The sequence below is a fragment of the Macaca fascicularis genome, chromosome 9 (genome assembly GCF_037993035.2).
Source record: "Macaca fascicularis isolate 582-1 chromosome 9, T2T-MFA8v1.1".
Taxonomy (NCBI): domain Eukaryota; kingdom Metazoa; phylum Chordata; class Mammalia; order Primates; family Cercopithecidae; genus Macaca; species Macaca fascicularis.
The window spans coordinates 56,638,905-56,662,189 of NC_088383.1; the positions used below are offsets into that span (position 1 = coordinate 56,638,905).

Consider the following 23,285-nt stretch of genomic DNA (forward strand, 5'->3'; position numbering starts at 1 on the left):
TCAGGGAACCAGGGCATGTGGGAGAAGAGTGGGCTTCCTCCCACTGTCGGGGGGAGGGTGTCTGTTTAGCTGGAGGTGAGATTCTAGGACGGGTGTGGGGGAGGTGGTGAGGGTGGAGGCTGGGAGATTAGAATTAGTCATTGTGGTACAAAACGGAAGTTAAGCTACAGAAGCTGTCCAGCGGGAGTATCAGCCAGAGGCTTTGAGCAACCCAGTGCTCCAGAGCAGGTAAAGTGAAGGCTTCCCTGGTCTCTGACATGAACTTGTTCTGACTCCCCTTGTACACGCCCAGGAATGCGTCCTGCCTTGTCCACAGGGGAAGGCCTCCACCCTGCTCAGCCTGCCTGGCAGAAATGTCCCGCAGCCCTCCTGGAGCCTCAGCCCCCTGAATGTGCCCCACAGCAGACAGCTATCAGATTCCTCCACTGGTGTTCGCTCTGTGGCTGGGCAAGTCAGCCAATTTAAACTGTATATGTGTGCGTGTGTTTGCCTGTGTGTCAATGTGCATGTGTGTGCGTATTATGTATGTTTGTGTGTTTGCCAGTGTATGTTTGTGTGTTTGTGTTTGCATGTGTTTGTGTGTGTGTGTGAGCGTGCACGTGTCAGCTCTGCCATCCTTCCTTCAACCTCTGGCTGCTGTGGATGGTGGAGTGAGCTGAGGATGGTGGGGTGAGCTGAGGACGGTGGAGTGAGCTGAGCATGGTGGAGTGAGCTGAGGACGGTGGAGTGAGCTGAGGACGGTGGAGTGAGCTGAGGACGGTGGAGTGAGCTGAGGACGGTGGAGTGAGCTGAGGACGGTGGGGTGAGCTGAGGACGGTGGAGTGAGCTGAGGACGGTGGGGTGAGCTGAGGCTGGTGGGGTGAGCTGAGGATGCTGGAGTGAGCTGAGGATGGTGGGGTGAGCTGAGGATGGTGGAGTGAGCTGAGGATGGTGGAGTGAGCTGAGGATGGTGGAGTGAGCTGAGGATGGTGGGGTGAGCTGAGGATGGTCAATGGGATCCTGAAGGTGCCTGCCATCAATGACAATGACTCCATCACCAAGAGCGAGTTCGACAAGCTCTATGGCTGCTGGGAGTCCCTCATAGATGGCATCAAGTGGGCCACAGAGGTGATGATTGCCGGCAAGGTAGCAGAGGTAGCAGGCTATAGCAATGTGGGCAAGGGCTGTGCCCAGGCCTCGTGGGGTTTTGGGGTCCACATCATCATCACCAAGATTGGCCCCATCAATGCACTGCAGGCTGCCATGGAGGGCTACGAGGCAACCACCATGGACGAAGCCTGTCAGGAGGGCAACATCTTTATCACCACTGCAGGCTATGTCAACATCGTCCTTGGCCAGCACTTTGAACAGGTGAAGGATGATGCCATCATGTGTAACACTGGACGCTTTGATGTGGAGATCGATGTCAAGTGGCTCAGCGAGAACACTTGGAGAAGGTGACTATCAAGCACCAGGTGACCAGGTACTCGCTGAAGAATGGGCGCCACACCATCCTGCTGGCTGAAGGTCAGCTGGTCAGCCTAGGTTGTGCCATGGGCCACCCTGGCTTTGTGACGAGTGACTCCTTCATCAACTAGGTGACTGCACAGATTGAGCTGTGAACCCACCCAGAGAAGTACCCCATTGGGGTTCACGTCCTGCCCAAGAAGCTGGATGAGGCAGTGGCTGAAGCCCACCTGGGCAAGCTGAACATGAAACTGACTGAGAAGCAGGCCCAGTACCTGGGGCATCTCCTCTGATGGCCCCTTCAAGGCTGATCATTACCGCTACTGAGAGCCAGGCCTGAGTTTCATCTTCCAGCTGCCGTTCTTGCCCAGACCCTGCCTCTCCTTCTTAAGAGGAAATAGCACCGACTTTGTGATTGGTTGGTCAGCATCCCCCACCGACTCCCCAGGGCTTGTCATTCAGTTTTTGGCTTCTGCTGCACCCCTCATACTATTCCAAGTGTGTCCGGGGAACTGAGAGGCCCCTCCTCAAGCCCTGGTCATGGCAGAGGTATGAGGGAGACAGCCACAGGGAACTGTGAGCTCAGTGGTCTTGGAACTGCTCATTAAGTCAGTCCTTCCTTAACCTGGATGTCAGCAGTGAAGTCACAAAGTCCATGTACTTTACCATCTAGGCCTTCACTTGACCTGTGGACTTACACTGTGTGCTCGGTTTACAGGTTCAGTGGTTCCTCAGCCCCTGACAGAAGGAGCTGTACTGAAGGGCAAGGAGGAACAGTTTCAATTTTCCTGAGAGCTTGGCTTAGTGCTGGGCCTTCTCTTAAACCTCATAACAATGAGGTTGGTACTTTCAGTCCCTGTTTCACAGGGATTAGAATACACTCTTAAGGGACAACTGAGAAAGAACAGGGAAGTGACCGCCAGAGGTTGAGAGGGGCCAGAAAAGCATAAAAGCAGGCACAGATCGGCCACCACTTTGTAACAAGAGGGTTCCTATCACAACCCTGGGTCAAAAAGAGAATAATTTGGCTTATAATATTTATAATGTTAAAAGAAAGCAAGAAGGTAGGTTAATAAAAATCTCAATGCCATTAAAAAAAAAAAGAAAGAAACAGAGAGGGAGGACACAAAACAGAATGAATGTTTCAATAGATACCTGACCGGGTATGCAAATTACCCAGCACAGCACAGGCAGAAACACTAGGCAGTGCTTGAGACACAGAGTTCCCTTCTGCCCCTCTGTCTCCCTCTACATGCTGAGCCTACTCAGGGAATCCTGGTGAGACATGGAGTTCCCTTCTGCCACGCTGTCTCCCTCTACAAGCTGGGCCTACTCAGGGAATTCTGGTGTTCACAAAAGGGGTCAGGGGAACTGCATGAAGACCACAGCTTTGTGTAGGCCCACAAGCTTCAACACAGGCTTATGGATGTGTGGTTGTGTATGTGTGCATGCAGTGGAGTCCTGCAGCCATGCCTGGTGGGAGTCTAGGGGAGGCTCCTGGCTCCAAAGAGCCCAAGCCACCAGCCCAGGCTTGGAGACCTGAGCTGAGGGATTGGAGGGAGGGGCTGAGCAGCAAGCTCAGGAATAGCCCAGGTCAGCCAGGAGGACAGTCCACCCAACCAGCAGTGGTGAGGGAGCCTCACCCCAGCCCAGAGCTGGGTCCACTGGCCAGCCAGGTGGAGGGGTTCCTTCAGGCTCCAGTGATGACCTGGCAGGAGGCTGGGGACATGCTCTAGGCTGTGAGCCTCTGTGAGAGGTGGGTTGATACTTCCCCCATATCCCCACTCCTGGCTGCAGGTTCCACACTTACGGACAGGAACCGTAGCCCTCTGCAGAGTGCCCAGTACACCTCTGCAGACAGCTGCTCTGCATTGACTCCTGGTTCTTCTGCTTAAAAGTTGTGGGATGTTAAGCAAGTTGCTTTACACTCTCAGACCTGTAGTTTCCTAATCTATCCAATGTGAAGAAAGCAAGCCAAGCTCACAAAATGTTAGTGAGTCTAAAACAATTCACCCGTGGCGATCAGCGCACATCCCCAAGGAGCATAAAACAAAGTTGACAAAACTCCCCAGTGTTCTGATGTGACGTCCCCACCTCCTAGGACCAAGGGTCTAGCACAGAGTAGACGCTTAGGATGTATCAAGGCCCCATTGAACTCTGGGAGTTCTGGCTGTGCTCACTTTAATGATAAATGATTAGAGTGCTGCACTAAGGCAGCTTCACCATGAAGCAGCCGTCTGGGAGGGCCTGGTGGTTCAGCTCCCGACTGCGGAAGGGGGCAACCTGGGGAAGTGCACAGGGCTTTGGGCTAGAGTCAGAAGACTCAGCTGCTAAAGCCAAGCCCAGCCCTCCTACACTTTCCTACACTTCGACCCACCTGATGCCTCCTCTCACGAAGGCTCGAGCCCCTGGTGGTGGGTGCGGGGTGGGGGATCTAAGGGCTCACCTTGTCACTAGGCAATCCCTGTCCCAATCACCTCCATGCCTCTTTGCTAGGGCTTGTGGGTTGACAGTTGGAGTTTCAGGACCCCAGGAAAGGTGCCTTAAAATACACTTTCCTGCAAATGAATAGCCATTTGTTTTCCCATTGATTGGAGATGTTCGCTGTAGCACATCCTATGTGGGTCTGGTTCCTGCCTTTATTCTCTCCCTCACCGTGGTGCTCCCCAGAGGACTCCCTAACAAAATAAACCTTCTACATGTACATTTTCCTCTCTAGTCTGTTTCTAAGTCTCTGTTCAGCTAATACAGGTGTGCAGACCAGGTGTGTACATTTGCCTCCAAAAGTCCCACCAGGGTCTTGCCATCAAGGGAGCCTTCCCTAGTAGGTTGAGAAAACCAGTAGGAGAGCTAAAGCTCCAGGGTCCTTGCCCTCAGTGATTGGCACCCTAGCAGGGACTGGGCACTGGTCACAAATCTACCCCCAACTCCTTCTTGGACGCACAGCTACTAAATTGCAGCCTCCCCTGCAGCTCAGCAGGCTGTGTCTGAGCTCATGGCAGTGGCAGGTGCGCATGCCTGTCACCCAGCCTAGCCCTGCTGCTTCTGTCTGGCTGACTAGAAGCTGATCTCAAAAGAATGCTCTTGCCTGGTAGAGCTTCCTGTGCATATTGAGGTCCCTGAATGACCAATGGAGGCCTGCAGTGCCCCTGGAGGCCTGGACCTTCTCTGTGCCATCCCAGGGGTGAGAAGTGCCCTGGCTTCGTGTGAGCTTTGTTGTTCCATGTGGGGCTACTCATAACCTCACCTGCTCTGGCTCATTCCAGCTCTACAGGGGTGCTTTACGTGACATCCACTGGACTCTTATAGAAGTGTGTTCTTATAGTTCTGGTCTAAAATAAGGAATAAAAATTGCCCGCCGTGTTCCCTTTTGTACACTTCTGTTTTGGGCAGCTCTGATGTGAGACTTGTTTTCTAAAAGTATCCTGCTCCTCCGGAGGAGGGGGCAGTGGAATAAAGACAGCCCAGGCTAGAAGCAGCTAGTGGGTGCCTCTCAGGCATCAAAATAGTAAATACTAACACTTCAAAGAGATCCTCTAAGAGAGCACGCTGAAATTCACCAGAAACGTGATGAGAATCACAAACAGCAGAGGAGACGGAAGCCTGCCGAGCTGGGACCCCCAAGGAGCCACAAAGGGCTCCATAACACAGGGAAGAGGTCAGCGAGTGAGAGAACCCTGAAATTTCACACCTCCACCATGGACCTTTGCATTCCTAGCCACAGGGAGCCCCCTCATCGCCCCCAGGCCTCCAGATGAACACAGGGAGCCTGCTGGAGACGGTACAGAGGCACTGCTCAAGCCTACATGGATCCCACAGGCTTTTCATCCCTGATTTGCCTGGTGCAGCCACTGCTGCCCACCATGAAGGGAAACTGGGCACTTTCATGTGCCCCAAAGACAGATACCACAGCTGTGGTAAGGAGGAGTGGGTAGACGATGCTCTGCATGGCTTCCCTCTGCCGCTCCTCTCTGTCAAACGCGACTTGCCTGCTTTGGTGACAGGTTGCCAGTGCCACCGCCCACCCCTGCCTGAGCATGACAGCCACAGCTCAGTGTTCCTCTGAGAGCCCAACCCCCAGAGGCTGCCCATTAACCCTTTCCACCACAGGCTTGCCTCTGCTGCCCCAGGCCAGGGAGGGAACAAGAAGTTCAGGTACCTTCCTGAGCTCCTAACAGCAAAATCCAGCTTTGGGAGAGAAGTGTGAGTGGGCCATGAGCCCAACAACTGCCATCGCTCATTGCCCCAGCTGAAGGGTCCTGCCTTCCTGAGTGAAAGGTGCACAGCACAGCCACCCTGCTATGCCTGAACATTGCAGCTGTGGCCTGGAGCCCTTTGGAATGCCCAGCCCCCAGAGTCCTGTGATCTGTTCTCAGGCTCCAGGAGACCAGCCCACCCCTCCCTATCACAGCCAGCACCTGAACTCTGGGCTGGCTGAATCCTGGTCCAATTACATCAGGACTCCTACATGCCATCTAGTGGGTCACCGAGACGTGTGGGAGTTTGGGAATTACCTAGCCCAGTCCAACATCGCTGGTACCTGAATCCTCCTCGGGCCTGAGTTTGGGCCCACCCAAGCAGCCAACACCACCATGATGACTCCCACCCACATGGCTGATAGGCAGAGCCATTCCCCGTCTCCCCGTGAGGCAGTGGCATTACCACATGGAGAACATCACCACATTGGAGTACAGGTGTGCCATAAAACTGCCTGCATTGGGCTGAATGAAGATCTTCTACCCTGAAGCCATTCCTGCAGGGAAGCACACAGGACAGGCATTTTTCATGTCTCTCAGCCACACTGTGGCCTGGAGATAGACCACAGTGTGCATCTGAACTGAGAGAAAACAGCCCCAGAACAGGGGTGTGATAGTAAAGCTGACTGTGTTTCTGCCTATCTAGGATATGGAGCCAGTGCAGCCCCCTCATCCCACCACAGAGACCTCTGTGCATTTCATCAAGCGCTCCCCCAGCCACCCCCATCAGGGCTGGTGCCTGTGCTTATCATTGGGGGGTGTTTGTGGGAAAGCCAGGGTGTCCAGCTCTGTCCAGCTGCATCTTTTCTTCCACTCCCCCAACCCATTCTGAAAAGGAAGCTCAGGGCACCTGGCATTCTGCTCTCCAGCCTGTCACCTGAAACTATAGAGAGCACCTCAGTGAACAAAGATCAAGTACACACCCATGGACTTATGCCACAGCCAGCTCTTATTTGTAAGTACCACCTACTGACCTGCAGGTTGAACTGCACAGCCCAGTAAAAGAAGTGTACAAGGCTGCAGGAGAAAAGCCAAAACCCCTACCAACATACTCTACAGTGACACCCTCAAGGGGAGGGGGGATAACAGAGAAAATATCATACATAAATGAAAATACACTAAAAAATAAGAAGTGTCAGCTCCTCCAGATGAGAAGGAACCAGTATAAAAATTCTGGCACCATGAAAGATCGAATGTTGTGACAACATCAAATAATCACACTAGCTCTCTAGCAATAAGCTCCAACTGAAATGAAAACTAAAATATTACAGATAAAGAATTAGAAGTATGGATTTCAGGGAAGGTCAATGAAAGCCAAAAGAAAGTTGAAAACTAACACAAAGAAACCATGAAAACAAACCAGGAAATTAAGGAAGAGATAAATACCTTTAAAAAACCCAACAGAACTTCTGGAAATAAAAAATACCCTTAAAGATACAGTTAAAGGCTTTAACAATCCAAGTAGAAGAAAAAATTTGCAGATCTTGAAGACTGATCTTTTGAATTAACACAGTCAGACAAAAATAAAGAAAAAAGCTTTAAAAAAACAAAGAAATATGAGATTATGTAAAATCACCAAACCTACAATTTATAGACATTCCTGAGACAGAAGAAGAAAGAGTAAGCAAACTGGAAAACATCCAGGGGAATAATTCAGGGAAATTTCCTTAATCTTGCTAGAGAGGTAGACTTCAAGATATAAGAAACTCAGAATACACCTACAAGGTATTGTAGAAGATGAACATCATGAAGATATACAGTTATCAGACTATCCAAGGTCCACAATAAGAAAAAAAATCTTAAATGCAGCTAGAGAAAAAGATCAAATTACCTATAAAAGAAAACCCATGGCCGGGCGCAGTGGCTCAAGCCTGTAATCCCAGCACTTTGGGAGGCCGAGGCGGGCGGATCACAAGGTCAGGAGATCGAGACCACAGTGAAACCCCGTCTCTACTAAAAATACAAAAAATTGGCCGGGCGCGGTGGCGGGCGCCTGTAGTCCCAGCTACTCAGGAGGCTGAGGCAGGAGAATGGCGGGAACCCGGGAGGTGGAGCTTGCAGTGAGCCGAGATCGCGCCACTGCACTCCAGCCTGGGCAACAGCGTGAGACTCCGTCTCAAAAAAAAAAAAAAAAAAAAAAAAAAGAAAACCCATTAGACTAACAGCAGACTTCTCAGCAGAAACCCTACAAGCTAGAAGAGACTGGGGGCCTATTTTTAGCCTCCTCAAGGGAAAAACTGCCAGCCAATAATTTCGTATCTCACCAAACTAAGTTTCACAAATGTAGGAGAAATAAAGTGTTTCCCAGACAAACAGGTGCTGAGAGAATTTGTCACCACTAGATTGGTCCTACCAGAAATGTTCAAAGGAATTCAAAACGTGGAAATTAAAGGGCACTACTCACCATCATGGAAGGATACATAAGTACAAAGCTCACAGATCCTATAAAGCAATTACAAATTTGAAACTCCAAAAGAACTAGCTGACAACATTATAATGTGAACAACACTTCACATATCAATATTAAGCTTGAATGTAAATGGCCTAAATCAGGGGTCCCCAATCCCCAAGCCATAGACTGATACCCGTTCTTGGCCTGTTAGGAATCCGGCCACACAGCAGGAGTTGAGCAGTGGGCAAGCAAGCATTATCACCTGAGCTCTGCCTCCTGTCAGATCAATGGCAAAATCAGATTCTCAAAGGAGTGTGAACCCTATTGTGAACTTCACATGCAAGGGATCTAGGTGGCATGCCCCTTATGAGAATCTAATGCCTGATGATCTGAGGTCAATCAGTTTCATCCTGAAACCATTCCCTGCCACCATCTGTGAAAAAATTGTCTTTCATGAAACTGGTCCCTGATGCCAAAAAGGTTGGGGACTGCTGGCCTAAATGATTTACTTAAAAGATCAAAGCTCAATAAAATAAAATAAAAACTGAAATAATATCGAGTGTCTTCTCAAACCACTGTGGAATGAAATTAGAAATCAATACCAAGAGGAACACTCAAAACAGCACAAGTACATGGAAACTAAACAACTTCCTCCTGAATGACTCTTGGGTAAACAATGAAATTAAGGCAGAAATAAAAATAAATATTTGAAATGAATGAAAATAGAGACATAAAATACTGAGACGTCTGGGAAACAGCAAAAGCAGTATTAAGAGTAAAGCTTATAGCACTAAATCCCTACATCAAAAAGACAGAAATATCTCAAATTAACAACCTAACCCACAGTTGAAGGAACTAGAAAAAAACAGAACAAACCATACTCAAAACTAGGAGAAGAAAGGAAATAACGAAGAGCAGAACTAAATAGGATTGAGACCATAAAAAGATACAAAGGATCAATAAAACAAAATGTTGGTTCATTGAGGGGATAAACAAAATTGACAGAGTGCTAGCTAGAGTAAACAAGAAAAAACAGGAGAAGATTCAAATAAGCACAATCAGAAATGACAAAGGTGTCATTATAAATGATGCTGCAGAAATACTGTAAGTCATTAGAGACTACTATGAACACCTCTATGCACACAAACTAGAAAACCCAGAGGAAATTGATAAATTCCTGGAAACACAAACTCTCCCAAGATTGAACCAGGAAGAAATAGAAATCCTGAACTGACCAATAATGAGTAAGAAAATTGAATTAGTAATAAGAAACTTTCCAAAACACACACACACAAAATTTCCCAGGACCAGATAAATTCACAGCTTTGTACATCTACTAGATGTACAAAGAAGAGCTAGTATCAATCTTACTGAAATTATTTCAAAATAACGATGAGGATCTAGTATCATCCTGATACCAAAATCAGGCAAGGACACAACAAAAAATAAAACCACAGGCCAATATCCTTTATGAATGTACATGCAAAAATCGTCAAAAATACTAGTAAAACAAATCCAGCAGTACATCAAAAAGATTCATCACAGTCAAGTAGGCTTTATTCCAGGGATGCAATGATGGTTAAAGACAGCAAATTAAGAAACATGATTCACCACATAAACAGAACTAAAACAAAAATCATATGATCATCGCAATAGATGCAGAAGAAGCATTCAATAAAATTCAACATCCTTTCATGATAAAAATCCTCGATAAACTAGACATCAAAAGAACATACCTCAAAATAATAGGAGCCATATAAGACAAACCCATAGCCAACATCATACTGAATGAGGAAAAATTAAAAGCATTCTCCTTAAGATCTGAAACAAGACAAGAATGTCCACTCTCGCCACTCCTATTTGACATAGTATTGGAAGTCCTGGCTAGAGCAATCAGGTAAGAGAAAGAAATAGAAGGTATCCAAATTGGAAAGGAGGAAGTCAAATTATCTCTGCTGATGACATGATTGTATACCTAGAAAACCCCAAAGACTCTTCCAATAGACTCCTAGACTTGATAAACAACTTTCATAAAGTTTCATCAGATAAAAACCAACGTACAAAGATCAGTAGCATTTGTATACACCAATAACATGGAAGCTGAGAATCAAATCAAGAACTCAATCTCATTTACAATAGCCATGCTAAAAAAAATTACCTACTAGGAATACATTTAATGAAGGACATGAAATATCCCTACAAGGGTAACTACAAAACACTGATGAAAGAAACCATAGATGATACAAATGGAAAAACATCTCATGCTCATGGATTGGCATAATTGATATTGTTAAAATGACCATATTCCCTAAAGCAATCTACAGATATGACACAATTCCTGTCAAATTTTCAACATCATTATTCACAGAACTAGAAAAAAAAATTCTAAAGTTTATATGAAACAAAATAAACCCTAACTAGCTAAAGTAATTGTAAGAGAAAAAAAAAATAATACAGAGGTATCATATTGCCTGACTTCAAACTATACTACAAGGCTGTAGTAACTAAAACAGCATGGTACTAGTACAAAAAATGGATATGTAGATCAATGGAACAGAATAGAGAGCCCCAAAATTAAGCCACATACCTACAATTAGTAGATGTTTGACAAAGTTAACAAAAATAAACAGTGGGGAAAGAACAGACACCCTATTCAATAAATGGTGCTGGAAACATTGACTAGCCACATGCAGAAGAATGAAACTGGACTCCTATCTCATTATAAATAAAAATTAATTCAAGATGGATTAAAGATGCAAACAAGACCTGAAACTATAAAAATCCTAGAAAAAACCCAGGAAAAGCGTGGATATCAGCCTAGGAAAATAATTTATGACAAAGACCCCAAAAGCAAATGCAACAAAAACAAAAATAGGCAAATCGAACTTAATCAAACTGGAAAGCTTCTGCACAGCAAAAGAAATGATCAACAGAGTAAACAGACAATTTACAGAATGGGAGAAAATATTTGCAAATTATGCTTCCAACAAAGAACTAATATCCAGAATATATAAGGAAATCAAACAACTAAACAGAAAAAACAAGCAATCTTACTAAAAATTGAGCAAAGGATATGAACAGACATTTCTCAAAAGAAGAAATACAAGCAGCAAACACATGAAAAAATTCTAAACATCACTAATTATCAGATAAATGCAAATTAGTACCACACTGAAATATCATTTTACACCAGTCAGAATGGCTATTTTTAAAAAGTCAAAAAACAACAGATGTTGTTGTGGATGTAGACAAAAGGAAACGTTCATATAATGATGGTGGAAATGTAAATTGGTTCAACATCTATGAAAATCGGCGTGGAGATTTCTCAAAGAACTAAAACTAGAACTACCATATGATTCAGTAGTCCAACTACTGGGTATCTATCCAAAGGAAAAGAAATCCTTATATAAAAAAGACACCTGTACTAGTATGTTTATCTCAGCAGTATTCACAATAGCAAAGTCATGGAACCAATGGTCGACCAGATAAATAAAATGTGGTATATATACACTATGAAATACTACGCATCCATAAAAAATGAAATCATGTTCTTTGCAGCAACGTGATGGAGGTGGAGGCCATTATCCTAAGTGAACTAACTCAGAAACAGAAAATCAAATACTGCATGTTCTCACTTATGAGTGGGAACTAAACAATGGGTATACAGAGACATATGGATGGAAATAAGAGAAGCTGTGGACTCCAAAAGGGGAGAGGGTGGGAGGGGGATGAGGGTTGAAAGACTACCTATTGGAAACAACATTCAGTATCTGGGGGATTGGTATACTAGAAGCCCAATCTCCACCAGTACACAATATACCCATGTAACGATTGTGCACATGTACCCCCTGAATTTAAAATTTAAAAAGGCAGCCCACCTGTAACTCAGCCCACCTGCATGATCAAGGGCTGTGTCCCTTTTCTCCCTTCACTAGGGTGAGGAGCCCCTGACTGATGCCAAACCTGGGGGATCAACTCAGCTGGAGAGGAGGAGGTAGGGCAGGAGTGGCCCATGGAAGCATGGCTGGCAAAGTTCCCTCTGCCTGCCCCTGCTATCACTGTTCAACACAGAAAGCCTGGGAGGCTCCCTGTGGGTGGCCAGAGTGGAGGGGCCCTCCCCTCTGATGTATATTCTGAGCTCACCTTCTTAACATATGACTTCCTCCCTTGAGGGATGAGGAAGGATGACAGGCGCTAGCTTGAGTTCACATTGGCTAAACTCCAAAGGCTCTCAATTCCCATTAACAGTTATGTTGATTTCACCAGGATCACATAAAGCTCTTCATGAAATTGTACATACATTTCTTCCTATGGGGTCTCAGAGTTGCAGGGATGGGAAGCAACATCTTTATGTTTCCACGTGGGTAACACAGAAGAAATAAAGTCTCTCTACATTCTCATGTTATTTCAACTCCCTTTCTGCCTAATGAAAGCTTTCCCACACTTTTCCTGGTGTCATGAGTACAGTGAACATTTTCTCCCTTAGTGTTGAGAGATACACAGTCCCAGGCACCTTGTAAATTTACTTTGGCTGCTCTGGGCACATTTTTATATGGCTGTAGGCATTAGGCAGCTGGGTCAGGCAGTCTAGCGCCAGAGGGTGTACTGTCTGGCTGGCTGTCCCTTCCCACACCTGCAAGGGCATGCATCCTACCTCTCTGGACCCTGTCTCATTGCGCTGCACACAGGCCATGCACCTGCTCACCGGGTACCAGGTGCCCTTATCATAAATATCTCCACCTATCTTAGCAATGAGGTGGGAACGCTCAATCCTCTGTGAAAATCTCTGTATTTACAGGACCAGAGGTATTTTGTTTTGTGAAAGAAAAACTCTCTAAAAAACAAAGCAAGACAAAAAATTGATGGAGCCAGACCTCCCATTGCAGGAAGAATGTTGAGAAGTGAAGTGTGGAGGGGCAGCATACTCTCGAGTACCCAGAGTTGCTCAGGGAATGAGCCTCCAAATGGGGAGAAACCAAATGACTGGGTCCCGTCCACCCCCAGGGGCTCTAGCACCCTCTTCCATTTCCTCAACATTGACCTGGTTTATTTCTCTGGATGCCTTGTGCAGGGCGTTGTGCGCCTGGAAAAGCCTCCCATAAGCAGCTTGGGAGACAGATCTGCAGACACAGAGGGGAGGGGCTGGGGAAGGGTGGGAGAGACTTGCTTCCCATCATGGCAGCTGGCAGGACCCAGATGCAGACTCCAGGCTGCGGCAGGACAGGAGGGTGCAAGACGGAGAGGGGGGACAAGAAAGAGTAACTGTTTGGGATGATGGCACTGAAGGTCAAAGTCATGCGACCTAGAGAAAGCCCCCAAAGCCCTACACACATAAGCAAGCCATTGCGTTGAAGCCTAAAAACAAACAAACAAACAAACATGGGAGGGGGGACAGCGTGGTTATCACTGTCAAATTAGTCAATACTGTTTAAAATCCAAACCTGGTATATTTTTAAGTTGTACTTGTCTTTCAGAATTTCTATGGAAAAGCACAAATATTTCATTCCAGTAGATGGGGGAGGTGGAGAGCTGTTTATTTACTCTCAAAGATGGATTAGGGATGACTGGAAAACGTCAGCCCTAGCCCCCCAGGGGGTCCCCTTCTGACGTGCTCAGGAGCCCCATGTGGGGTGCCCATGGCCTGTGTGGGTGGCACCTTGGGCAGTCATGCAGCCACCATGTGCACACGGTGGGCGGTAGGACACTGCCTGTTGACACTTATCTCTGTTGGGGCTGTGGTTTCTTCTATGGGGACAAATGATTAAGGAGGGAAGTTTATCTTTTCTAGTGAAATGAGGAGGATTACCTGAAATTTGCCTGGTCTTGGGGATGGTATGGGGTATCTGGGAAGATAATTAGCATTTCCAGAAAGGGCCTCACTGCCTTCTGGGAAACATTCAGAATTTGAGTAGCCAAAAAATGGAAACCAGGGACAAGAAGATGAGGAGTACAGGAAATGAGATATGCAAGTATTTGTCCTTTCAAAAAGCTAGGGAGGGGCAGGTGTGGTGGCTCACGTCTGTAATCCCAATGCTTTGGGAGGCCGAGGTGGGTGGATCACCTGAGGTCAGGAGTTTGAGACCAGCCTGACCAACATGGTGATACCCCATTTCTACTAAAAATACAAAAATTAGCCAGGCGTAGTGGCAAGCTCCTGTGATCCCAACTACTCGGGAAACTGAGGCAGGAGGAGAATCACTTGAACCTGGGAGGCGGAAGTTGCAATGAGTTGAGATCACACCATTGCACTTAGCCTGGGTGACAGAGTGAGACTCTGTTTCAAACAACAACAACAAAGAGAAAAAAAAAAAGCTAGGGAGGGAGACACAGTATTGAATTCATATTTCAAGACTTTTTGGGCTTTTTAAATGGAGAATTTGGCCTAAGGCCTCATGTGTCCTAGCTGTTGATGATAGATGAAGTCGGGGATGTTGGGAGTGGAATGCATCCATGCCTGGCATCCCCACGGCACCAGGGCGCTGTGTTGTGGCAGGTGGAGTATAAATCCAGGTCACTTGTAGGACAAGCTCCCTGGTGACAAACGCAATCAATTTTGATCAGCAAGAATTCAACTCCTTTGACCATAAGAAAAGACTCAATGTGTATGTCCAGTTCAGCAACAAAAGCCTGTTAATCTTGGGTATTTGGCGCATTAGAAGTTGGGCTCCGAGGGAGGGAGGGACAGAGGGGGTTCTGCAGTGTGCCTGAGCAGTGGGGACAACAGCGGCAGGATCCTGGAGGGAGGCCTTGAGCACCTAGCAGGGAGGAGGTGGCACCTGGAGGAGCAGGTGACGGGGAGGCACTGCCGGCCAGCTTGAAGGCAGCTCTTTGGACTGCACAGAGTCTGTGCTTGGGAAAAGTACTCCGGGCTGTGTCTCAGGCAGATCCTAGGGCTGCAGGGAGCCTGTTTGAGGGCAAGGCACTCCCTGCTGTGTTGGTTGTGTCTCAGGCACATCCTTGGGCTGCAGGGAGCCTGTTTGAGGGCGAGGCACTCCGGGCTGTGTCTCAGGCACATCTTTGGGCGGCAGGGAGCCTGTGGTAGGGAAAGGGACTCCTGGCTGTGTGGAAAGCAGATCCTTGGGCAGCATGGAGCCTGTGCGTATTGGGACTGTGCAAGGGCTAAGCTGAGGTACCTCCCCTGTAGGGAAGAGAAGAGAGAGAAGTTCACCATAATGGCATTGGAATTGTGCTCAGAAGGCTGTGGTTGCCTGGCTCAAGGGGTGAAGCCAGGACCCATCGGGACCTACACGGAGGGCCTTGATGAGCTCCTCCTCTCTCCCCTAGGTGCTGTCTCCAGCCTGGACTCCTCCTTCCAGACTTGGCTCTAGCGTTAAAAGTCCCCTCTGCCTCTCCAGGCAGCCCTGGGTCTCTGACTCTGGACTCCCTCAGCCCTTGGTTGAAATTGTTTGCTTCCCCCTGGCAGCTAGGAGGAGGGTTACCCAGTTACCTCTGTGCCCCAGCATGGCCTGGAAGGCTCTAGTGAGCATGTGGAAGGGATGAGCGCTCACCACAGCCCTCAAGGCTGGTTCCAGGGTCCCTTGGGTGCGTGATGAGCTGAGAAGGCAGCAGCTCCACGGTTCCCTTGGTTTGGGAAGAGGATGATCCAGACCCGTAGGAACAGCTAATTCTGTCTTGCAGAAGCAGCTGCTGTGCTTTCATCCTGGGCACACACCAGTGCAGCCAACCCACCACCCACACAGCTGCAAGCCACACAGAGATTGTCTTTGGGTTCGTCTGCGATGCCTGTCTCTCTGCTGGCTTCTTAGGCCAACGATCGGGGCAAGCCTGTCTGAAGACTTGATCTGGGCCTTTCTAAAAAGCCCTCAGGGTTACTCTAAGTAAGGTCAAAGGGACTGGGGTTCAATCTAGCCTCCGACCTCAGGCAAGTCACTCAACCTCTTGGGAATGGCTTTCCTATCTCTCAAATGGGCCCAGCAATACCAAACACGGATTGGTCACCCCAAGTCCATTCTTCCTGTCTTCCTTACTAACGAGACCTGATTTTGTTAAGAGAGGCAATGTGCGCAACAAACCACCATGGCACATACTTACCTATGTAACAAACCTGCACATCTGCACATGTATTCCAGAACTTAAAATTAAAAAAAACAAAAACAAAAAAAGAGAGAGAGGCAAGGTGCTCAGCTGTAAAATGACCTTTTCCCAGTCTCCCTTGCTGAGCAATGTGGCCACGTGAATGCATTCTGGCAATGGAGTATAAACAGGAATTGTTGGGCATTGCTTTAAAGAAGGCTGCTTTCCCTTTTTCCTTCTTCTTCCTGCCTGGAGTATGAGTGTGATGCCTGGAGCTCCAGAAACCATCTTGTAAGCACGAAAACAAATTGAAAGCCTGGCCTTTTCAAGGAGAATTGTTAGGTTTCCCCAAAGCTGTTCTCTTGGGGCTTAGCAGGCAGGCAATGAGATTACAGTCTTTCTCAGAGCCCCTCAGCTCTCCCATTTCTCAATTTGTATAGGCTGTCCTCTGTTTCTGGAATGTTCTTCCTAATGTTGTCTGCCCAGTGAACTGCCGCTCCCCTTTTCAGACTCAGCTCCCGAGTGGCCTCCTCCAGGAAGCTCCTTATCCTTGCTCCCAGCTAAAGTGACCACCCTGCTTGGTCTTTCTGGTCATGTGCTGGCAGAAGGCTGAGCCCGTTGTGGGAATTGCCCTGTCCCTCTAGATGTGCCTGTCCCTGCTCTGCATGCATGAGGACTGTAACTGCATCCCCTTCCGCATCTGTGGCTGGAAGGCTGCAGCAGGCTTCCAGGATGCCGGTGGGCATATGCCACTTAGCCTCAACCTCCCCATCTGTGATGTGGCGCTGACGATACCCACAGACCACGGCAGGAGCAGCAGCCCATCAACGCTTGTGGCTTCCCTGGCGTGGGGCCTGCTCAGCTCCTTCTCCACTCAAGGCCACCCTTCCCAGGCTGTCTGGAATCCCAGGGGTCCCCTGCCAGGCCAGTCTCAGCCTAATGGTCCCCAGGAAACCCTCCATTCCGCACAGGTATTCCCCAGAGCGTGCAGACTTTGAGCTTGCTTGAACCTGTCATTCATGCATAAAGCCTCCCCTTGGGCATGTGAGTGACAAGTGCCTCAAATGCTGGATTCCCTTATGGAGACGGTCCCTCTCTTACTGAGAGGGGCCCTTCTCCCCTCTAGGTCCCATCCTGGGACCTGCCCTCTCCTGCCCCTGCCCTCCTAATCCCCATCCAGGATGATGCTCACTTTCTTTTTGTGCCCCCTCAGACCCTGTCCTGAGCCACCTGTGTCTGCAGCTGCCTGTCCACCCTCCTCCATGCCCGATTGGGCTCCTGCCACCTGTTCAGGGATTCAGGCTTCCTTCTTAGTACAGTCCAAGTGTGTCAGCCTGCTCTCCCTGGCTCCACCTATCCCCAAATCTAGTCCTCCCAGGACCATCTTCCCTCCCAGCTCACATCCTCCAGAGATGCTCTGCACTGCTGGCAGGATCCAGTCCCTCCACCCAGCCTGCACGCCAGACCTTCCCCTGCCAGGCTCTTGGGGTCTCCACACCCTGCCTTCAGGCAATCAAATCCCAGCTACTAGAAGAGCTGGCTGTGCCCTGGTACCCTCCCTCGCTCCTCTGCCTTGAGGGCTCTGCTCCTTACCTCTCCATGTTGCACATCTAAGCCCAGCCATCCTGAGCCTCAGCCTCAGCTCTGATGCTGCCTCTGACAAGCTGCCTTCCTTGAAGGGAAGCACCCTGGTCCCAAAGCCCCAGAGCACTAGAGCTGAGTCTCTTTCTCTTTCTCCAGCCTCTCTCTCTCCTTGCAGCGCAGAGTTGGGGTCCCTTCACATAACAGCACCCTCACCCTGCCTGCCCCAGGTCACACACAAAGCTCAAGGCCGAACCCAGAGCAAGAGCGACCAGAGAGTCTATGGGCTTGGCCCAGACCTCTGCCTGGAGGCACACAGATGATTTCTCCACCTTTCCTTGGGGCTCAGGAAGGTTCAGCACTGTATTGCACCCACCACTGCCCTCCTGCCCACAAGCCGACTAGACCCAGAGAGCAGGTCACTTCATCACTGCTGGGCCACAGTCCAGGCCTCACAGAGGTGGCTTTGTCATGGGGGCTCAAAACCCCACCTCACTCTTCCTGGGCACCACCCAGACTATACGGCTCAGGCAAGATCTTGGCATCTGCTCAGTGCTCTCCTCTGTCCACTCAGGCCTCACCCCCAACCATTTTTCCTCTGAGCAATCCCTGGGGGCAGCCAAGGCCATTGTGTTCACACCCTCTTCTGGCATGGTTAGAAGGCATGGTGGAACCAGAAAGGAAAATGCCACTCCCAGAAGGAGGTGGCCCCTCCTCCTGGCACTGCCCACCCAGCCTGGGGGACCTGTGGTGATGTTGTGAGGGGCTGCCTCTGTTCATCTTTGTGGGAGGGGGAAGTGCCAGCTATGGGGTTCCAGGGGCCTGCTAACTGCTGTCCACTCGTTTCTCCCTGCCTTCCATCAACCCTGACACCAGTGCTGGGTGAGGGCAGGGGTGAGTCACCCTGCCCAGCCCCTGTTCCTTCCTTTTATTCATCTCTACTCACAGCTATTCCTTCTTTTTATCCATCTCTACTCACACATTGTGAGTCCACTAACATTTTTAATAAGTTACCCTTTTACCATGAAGATGGAAAAAAAAAACACCCAGATTCCTTACAAAGAAAGACCTTCTGATCAGCCAGGTCTTCCTGCAATAAACACCTTTACTCCATGGCCTAAAACTGAGCTTCGAGCCACTGTAAAGGACTTCCCTGACCCAAGGATGAAGCCTCAAGGGTTTACTGAGGAATTTAGAATGGCTCCCTGACCTTAACCAATTTATTCACATAATATTGGGGCCTGGAAAAGCTAAGAAATGGATGGCAGCAGCAGAATGGGGTGGACCTGAGGAGGATATTAAAGACCCCCGAAAACCCCTGCATGAGAAGGGGTAAAAGGAGCTAGAAAAAATGCTGAAAACATTTTACATTCAGGTCCTAAGATCATTCCAGAAAAGATTGACTGGTGCATCATCCAACCCTGCAGACCAAAGCAGGAGGAACCAGTTTCAGATTACAGAACTTGTTAGAAACACTGTTTCTGAAACATTTTGTGCTCAAAATATAGCACAGAGTATTTCCTTCAGGGACTGGAATGGCATTAACTGCTGTATTTACAAATGAACTCCGTCCTGAACTTGGTAGTTCAATTAAAACACATAAGCCAGGATGGAAAGTTACAGACATGACTGAATTGGTGGCCTTAGCTGAACATTTTGAGAAGACTCTAGAGCAAGAAAAAACCCAAAAGACTAACGATCTTATGCCTCTCCAATTATAACAGTTACAGGGGCCAAGACCAAAGGGTCCTTCCCATTTTTATTTTAAATCACAAGCAAGAGGTCCAGAATAAGGAATTCCTTACCCCAAGGTGGATGACTTAATCGCAAACACCCAGGACACTGGGAAAGGAGATCGTTGACTTTTGTCTCAGTCCACCACCAAGCCTTCTCCCTTTAGGCTGGTCTGGTTCACCACTAGAGGGGACCCAAGAGATTTTAATGCTCAGGATAATAAAAACAGACAAGGCTCAGGGATTCTCTGGTAAACTGCTCCCCAAAATACCTTTAAATAAACATAGAAAAACAAGACTTAACCTGGGAATCCTGTGCAATGCTGGTGTACACCAGGGTCACCTTATCCAGCATAAACCCTACTTTAATAAGCCAACAAATCTCTTGGAGTGAAAAGGTCATCTCTGTGGTGAGCGTTTCTAATCAAGTTCAAGAGGCTTCCGTATCTGAACCCGTCTAATCAACTTGGGGCTATTTGCAGGAAAATGTACCTTTCTACTATGTAATACTGATCCAGTAAACTTGCCAGGGCAGGACTTTCAAAGTTGAAAGGGCACTTACAATTCTCCTCAGAGGGAGAAGCAATCGTAGAGATTCCTGACTCTCCTGAACCAGAACGGTTGTGCTCTCTACAGACAAATCGATAAGATCAAAACTCAGGCCCATAACGAAACACCTTTCTAAAACCCCGGAATATTCATTGGTCTCTACCTCAAATGAGAGAGAAAGAATTAAAAGTGTGGAGTCTATAAAGGTCCAAACTGGTCATTCTAAGTCTTTCCTTAAATTACTCTAATATACACTAAAACCTAATGAAATTAAAGGGCTCTCACAATTGTAGGAGACTTAACTAAGCTAGGATTTAGAGTTCCACGTATCAGTCTTTGTTAACACTTCCATCCTTCCAGTTAAAAAACCAAATGAATGAGATTGAAGATTTGTTCAAGATCTATAGCTAATTAATACAATTATAATACCAAGATTTCCCATAGTCCCAAATTTGAATACTTTATTATCTAATGTACCCATTGATTTAAAGTGGTTCATGGTAATAGACCTCCGCTCAACCTTCTTTAGCATTCCAATTCATGAAGATAGTCAACATTTATTTGCTTTCACTCGGAAAAATCAGCAGTACACCCGGCCTTTTCTATTTTTCCCAGGCATTGCCTCAGTACTTAATAACCCTACAGTCTTCTGGACATTCTTTTTTTTTTTTTTTTTTTGAGACGGAGTCTCGCTCTGCCGCCCAGGCTGGAGTGCAGTGGCCGGATCTCAGCTCACTGCAAGCTCCGCCTCCCGGGTTCACGCCATTCTCCTGCCTCAGCCTCCCCAGTAGCTGGGACTACAGGCGCCCGCCACCTCGCCCGGCTAGTTTTTTGTATTTCTTAGTAGAGACGGGGTTTCACTGTGTCAGGCAGGATGGTCTCGATCTCCTGACCTCGTGATCCGCCCGCCTCGGCCTCCCAAAGTGCTGGGATTACAGGCTTGAGCCACCGCGCCCGGCCTCTTCTGGACATTCTACTGTTACTCAGTATGTAGATGACCTTTTATGCTCTCCCGCTCAACAGTGCTCTGAAATTGACTCAATTTACCTTTTATAGCAACTCACACATAAAGGTCACAAGGCCTTGATGGAAAAACTTCAATTTTCAAGAGAAAAAGTTCACTATTTGGGACATGACTTGACTGCTGAAGGGATTTCTCTCTCGCCTGGGAGAATTAAAAACTATTCAACATTTTCCTCGGCCTGGAACCGAAAGACATTTAAGAGGTTTTCTTGTACTCACAGGACATTGAGGATCCTGGGTTCCAAATTTTCCCTGAATCGCCTCACCATTGTTTTAGCTCACTAGAAATGCAGTATGGGAATCTTTACCTTGGAAAGACAGTCCAGGCTTTTAACTATGGCCTTATGACAGCCTCCAGCTTCAGGACTTCCAGACTACGCTAAACCTTTTACCTTGGTTGTTCATGAACACAACAATCAGGTACTGGAAGTTCCTACTCAAGAACACGGGGGAAACATAGGCCCACTGCATATTCCAGCCTGCAGTTAGACCCAGTAGTTAGGGCATATTCGAATCATTTAAAAGCAGTAGTAGCAGCAGCCAAGTTGGAAGCTTCATCTGAGCTGGTTTTAGGGAATGAACTCAATTCACAAGTTCAACATGCTGTGAAAAGTCTATTAAATTTCAACCAAACACAGCATTTTTCAGCAAGCCAGTTAGCATCTTATGAAATTCTTCCTCCTATCTTCTAATCTCCATCTAAAATGCTGCAACCTACTTAACCCTGCTATTGTATTAACTCCACCTGACTCTGGTGATGACCACATTGTGTAAGTGCAGTATTGGAAGTAGTGGCCTCTTGTGTTGATTTACGAGACAGTACATCGGCTAATCCTGAGTTATTATTTCTTTTGTTCATAGGTCCTATGCCAAAAACTCAAAAGAAAATATCAGGCAGGATATGGCATTAACACCCAAAATGAGCTAATAGAGGAGGGAACTCTTCCTCAACTGAAGTCAGCTCAACCCACAGGCTTTTTGCTCTCACCCAAGTCTGTCCTACAGCTAAGGACAAATCAGTAAATATTTAGACAAATAGAAGACATACTTTTGGAGTAGTACACAATTTTGGCATGTTATGGAAACAACAAGGGTTTCTTACTTCTACTGGGATCCCCATTAAAAAAACGGACTTCAAGTAGATAAACTCCTTTCTGCTACCTGGTTACCATCAGAGATGGCCATTATTAAGATTGAAGCTCATACCTGTAAAACTGAACCTGAATATAAAAGGGATGCTCTTGAAGATATGTATGCCAAATCAGCTAGTGCTGAAACTGTTAGGATATACAATTTAAATTAACTCTGTAAGATTGATCCAAGTCAATTCCCTCATGATGACCTACTCAATAAACACTGCAGTGCACTTGATTTGGAAAAATAAATTTGGTATCTAAAGGATATAAATTCAATGTTAAGCATAGACTCACAGAGGGCTCAGCTGGCTGCTTGGCCCTTCCTGAGTCTTTGAAGCTTCTATTATTAAAAGCTCTGCATTCCACAGCTCGTCCTGGAACAGAATCCACGTTACAAAGAAATATTGGTGGGATGACTGTTCCAGAATTGCTAAAATGGTTTATAATCAATGTTTGGTTTGTCAAACTCATAATCCTGGGAAAACAATAAAAACTTCAGGTAGTATATTTTCACCACTTGATGGGAAAGTTTTTTTTTTTTTTTTTTTTGAGACAGAGTCTCACTCTGTCACCCAGGCTGGAGTGCAGTGGCACGATCTTGGCTCACTGCAACCTCTGCCTCCCAGGTTCAAGTGATTCTCCTGCCTCAGCCTCCCAAGTAGCTGGGATTACAGGCACATGCCATCACACCTGGCTAATTTTTTATATTTTTAATAGAGACGGGGTTTCACCATATTGGCCAGGCTGGTCTCAAAATCTTGACCTTGTGATCTGCCTGCCTTTTGAACACTTACAGATGGACTTCATTCAGTTGCCAACCTCAACAGGGTATCAGTATGTCCTTGTAGTAGTTTGTATGTTTTCTGGTTAAGTAAAGGCTTTCCCATGTGGGAAAGCTGATGCAATGACAATAGACAAGAAACTATCAGAAAATGTGTTTCCTTCTGGCGACTCACCGGAGAAATCTCCAGCAATAAGGAAACTCATTTTACTGGGCAAATTATAAAGCACTTAAATAAGATATTATGGACATGATGGCACTATCATTGTCCTTAGCCCTCTGTCTTCTGGAAAAGTTAAAAGAACAAATGACATCTTAAAACTCAAATTGACAAAGTTAACTGAGTCAATTGGG

General features: G+C 47.1%; 1 protein-coding gene and 1 pseudogene across 1 annotated transcript; one reads left to right on the forward strand and one right to left on the reverse strand.

The window, feature by feature from the left end:
- Window positions 1–973: 973 nt before the first annotated feature.
- Window positions 974–1,890, forward strand: LOC102144237 (adenosylhomocysteinase-like; annotated as a pseudogene).
- Window positions 1,891–14,711: 12,821 nt separating this feature from the next.
- LOC135965087 (anthrax toxin receptor-like) lies at window positions 14,712–15,295 on the reverse strand. The gene has a single exon (XM_065520683.2). It carries the CDS (start codon window positions 15,263–15,265, stop codon window positions 14,747–14,749), a length of 519 nt encoding a protein of 172 aa, XP_065376755.1. The 5' UTR covers window positions 15,266–15,295; the 3' UTR covers window positions 14,712–14,746.
- Between the last annotated feature and the right edge of the window lie 7,990 nt (window positions 15,296–23,285).

Bases quoted from the DNA above. Each gene is read 5' to 3' on its own strand.
- LOC135965087 (XM_065520683.2), bottom strand. From the start codon at position 15,265: ATGGTGAACTTCTCTCTCTTCTCTTCCCTACAGGGGAGGTACCTCAGC.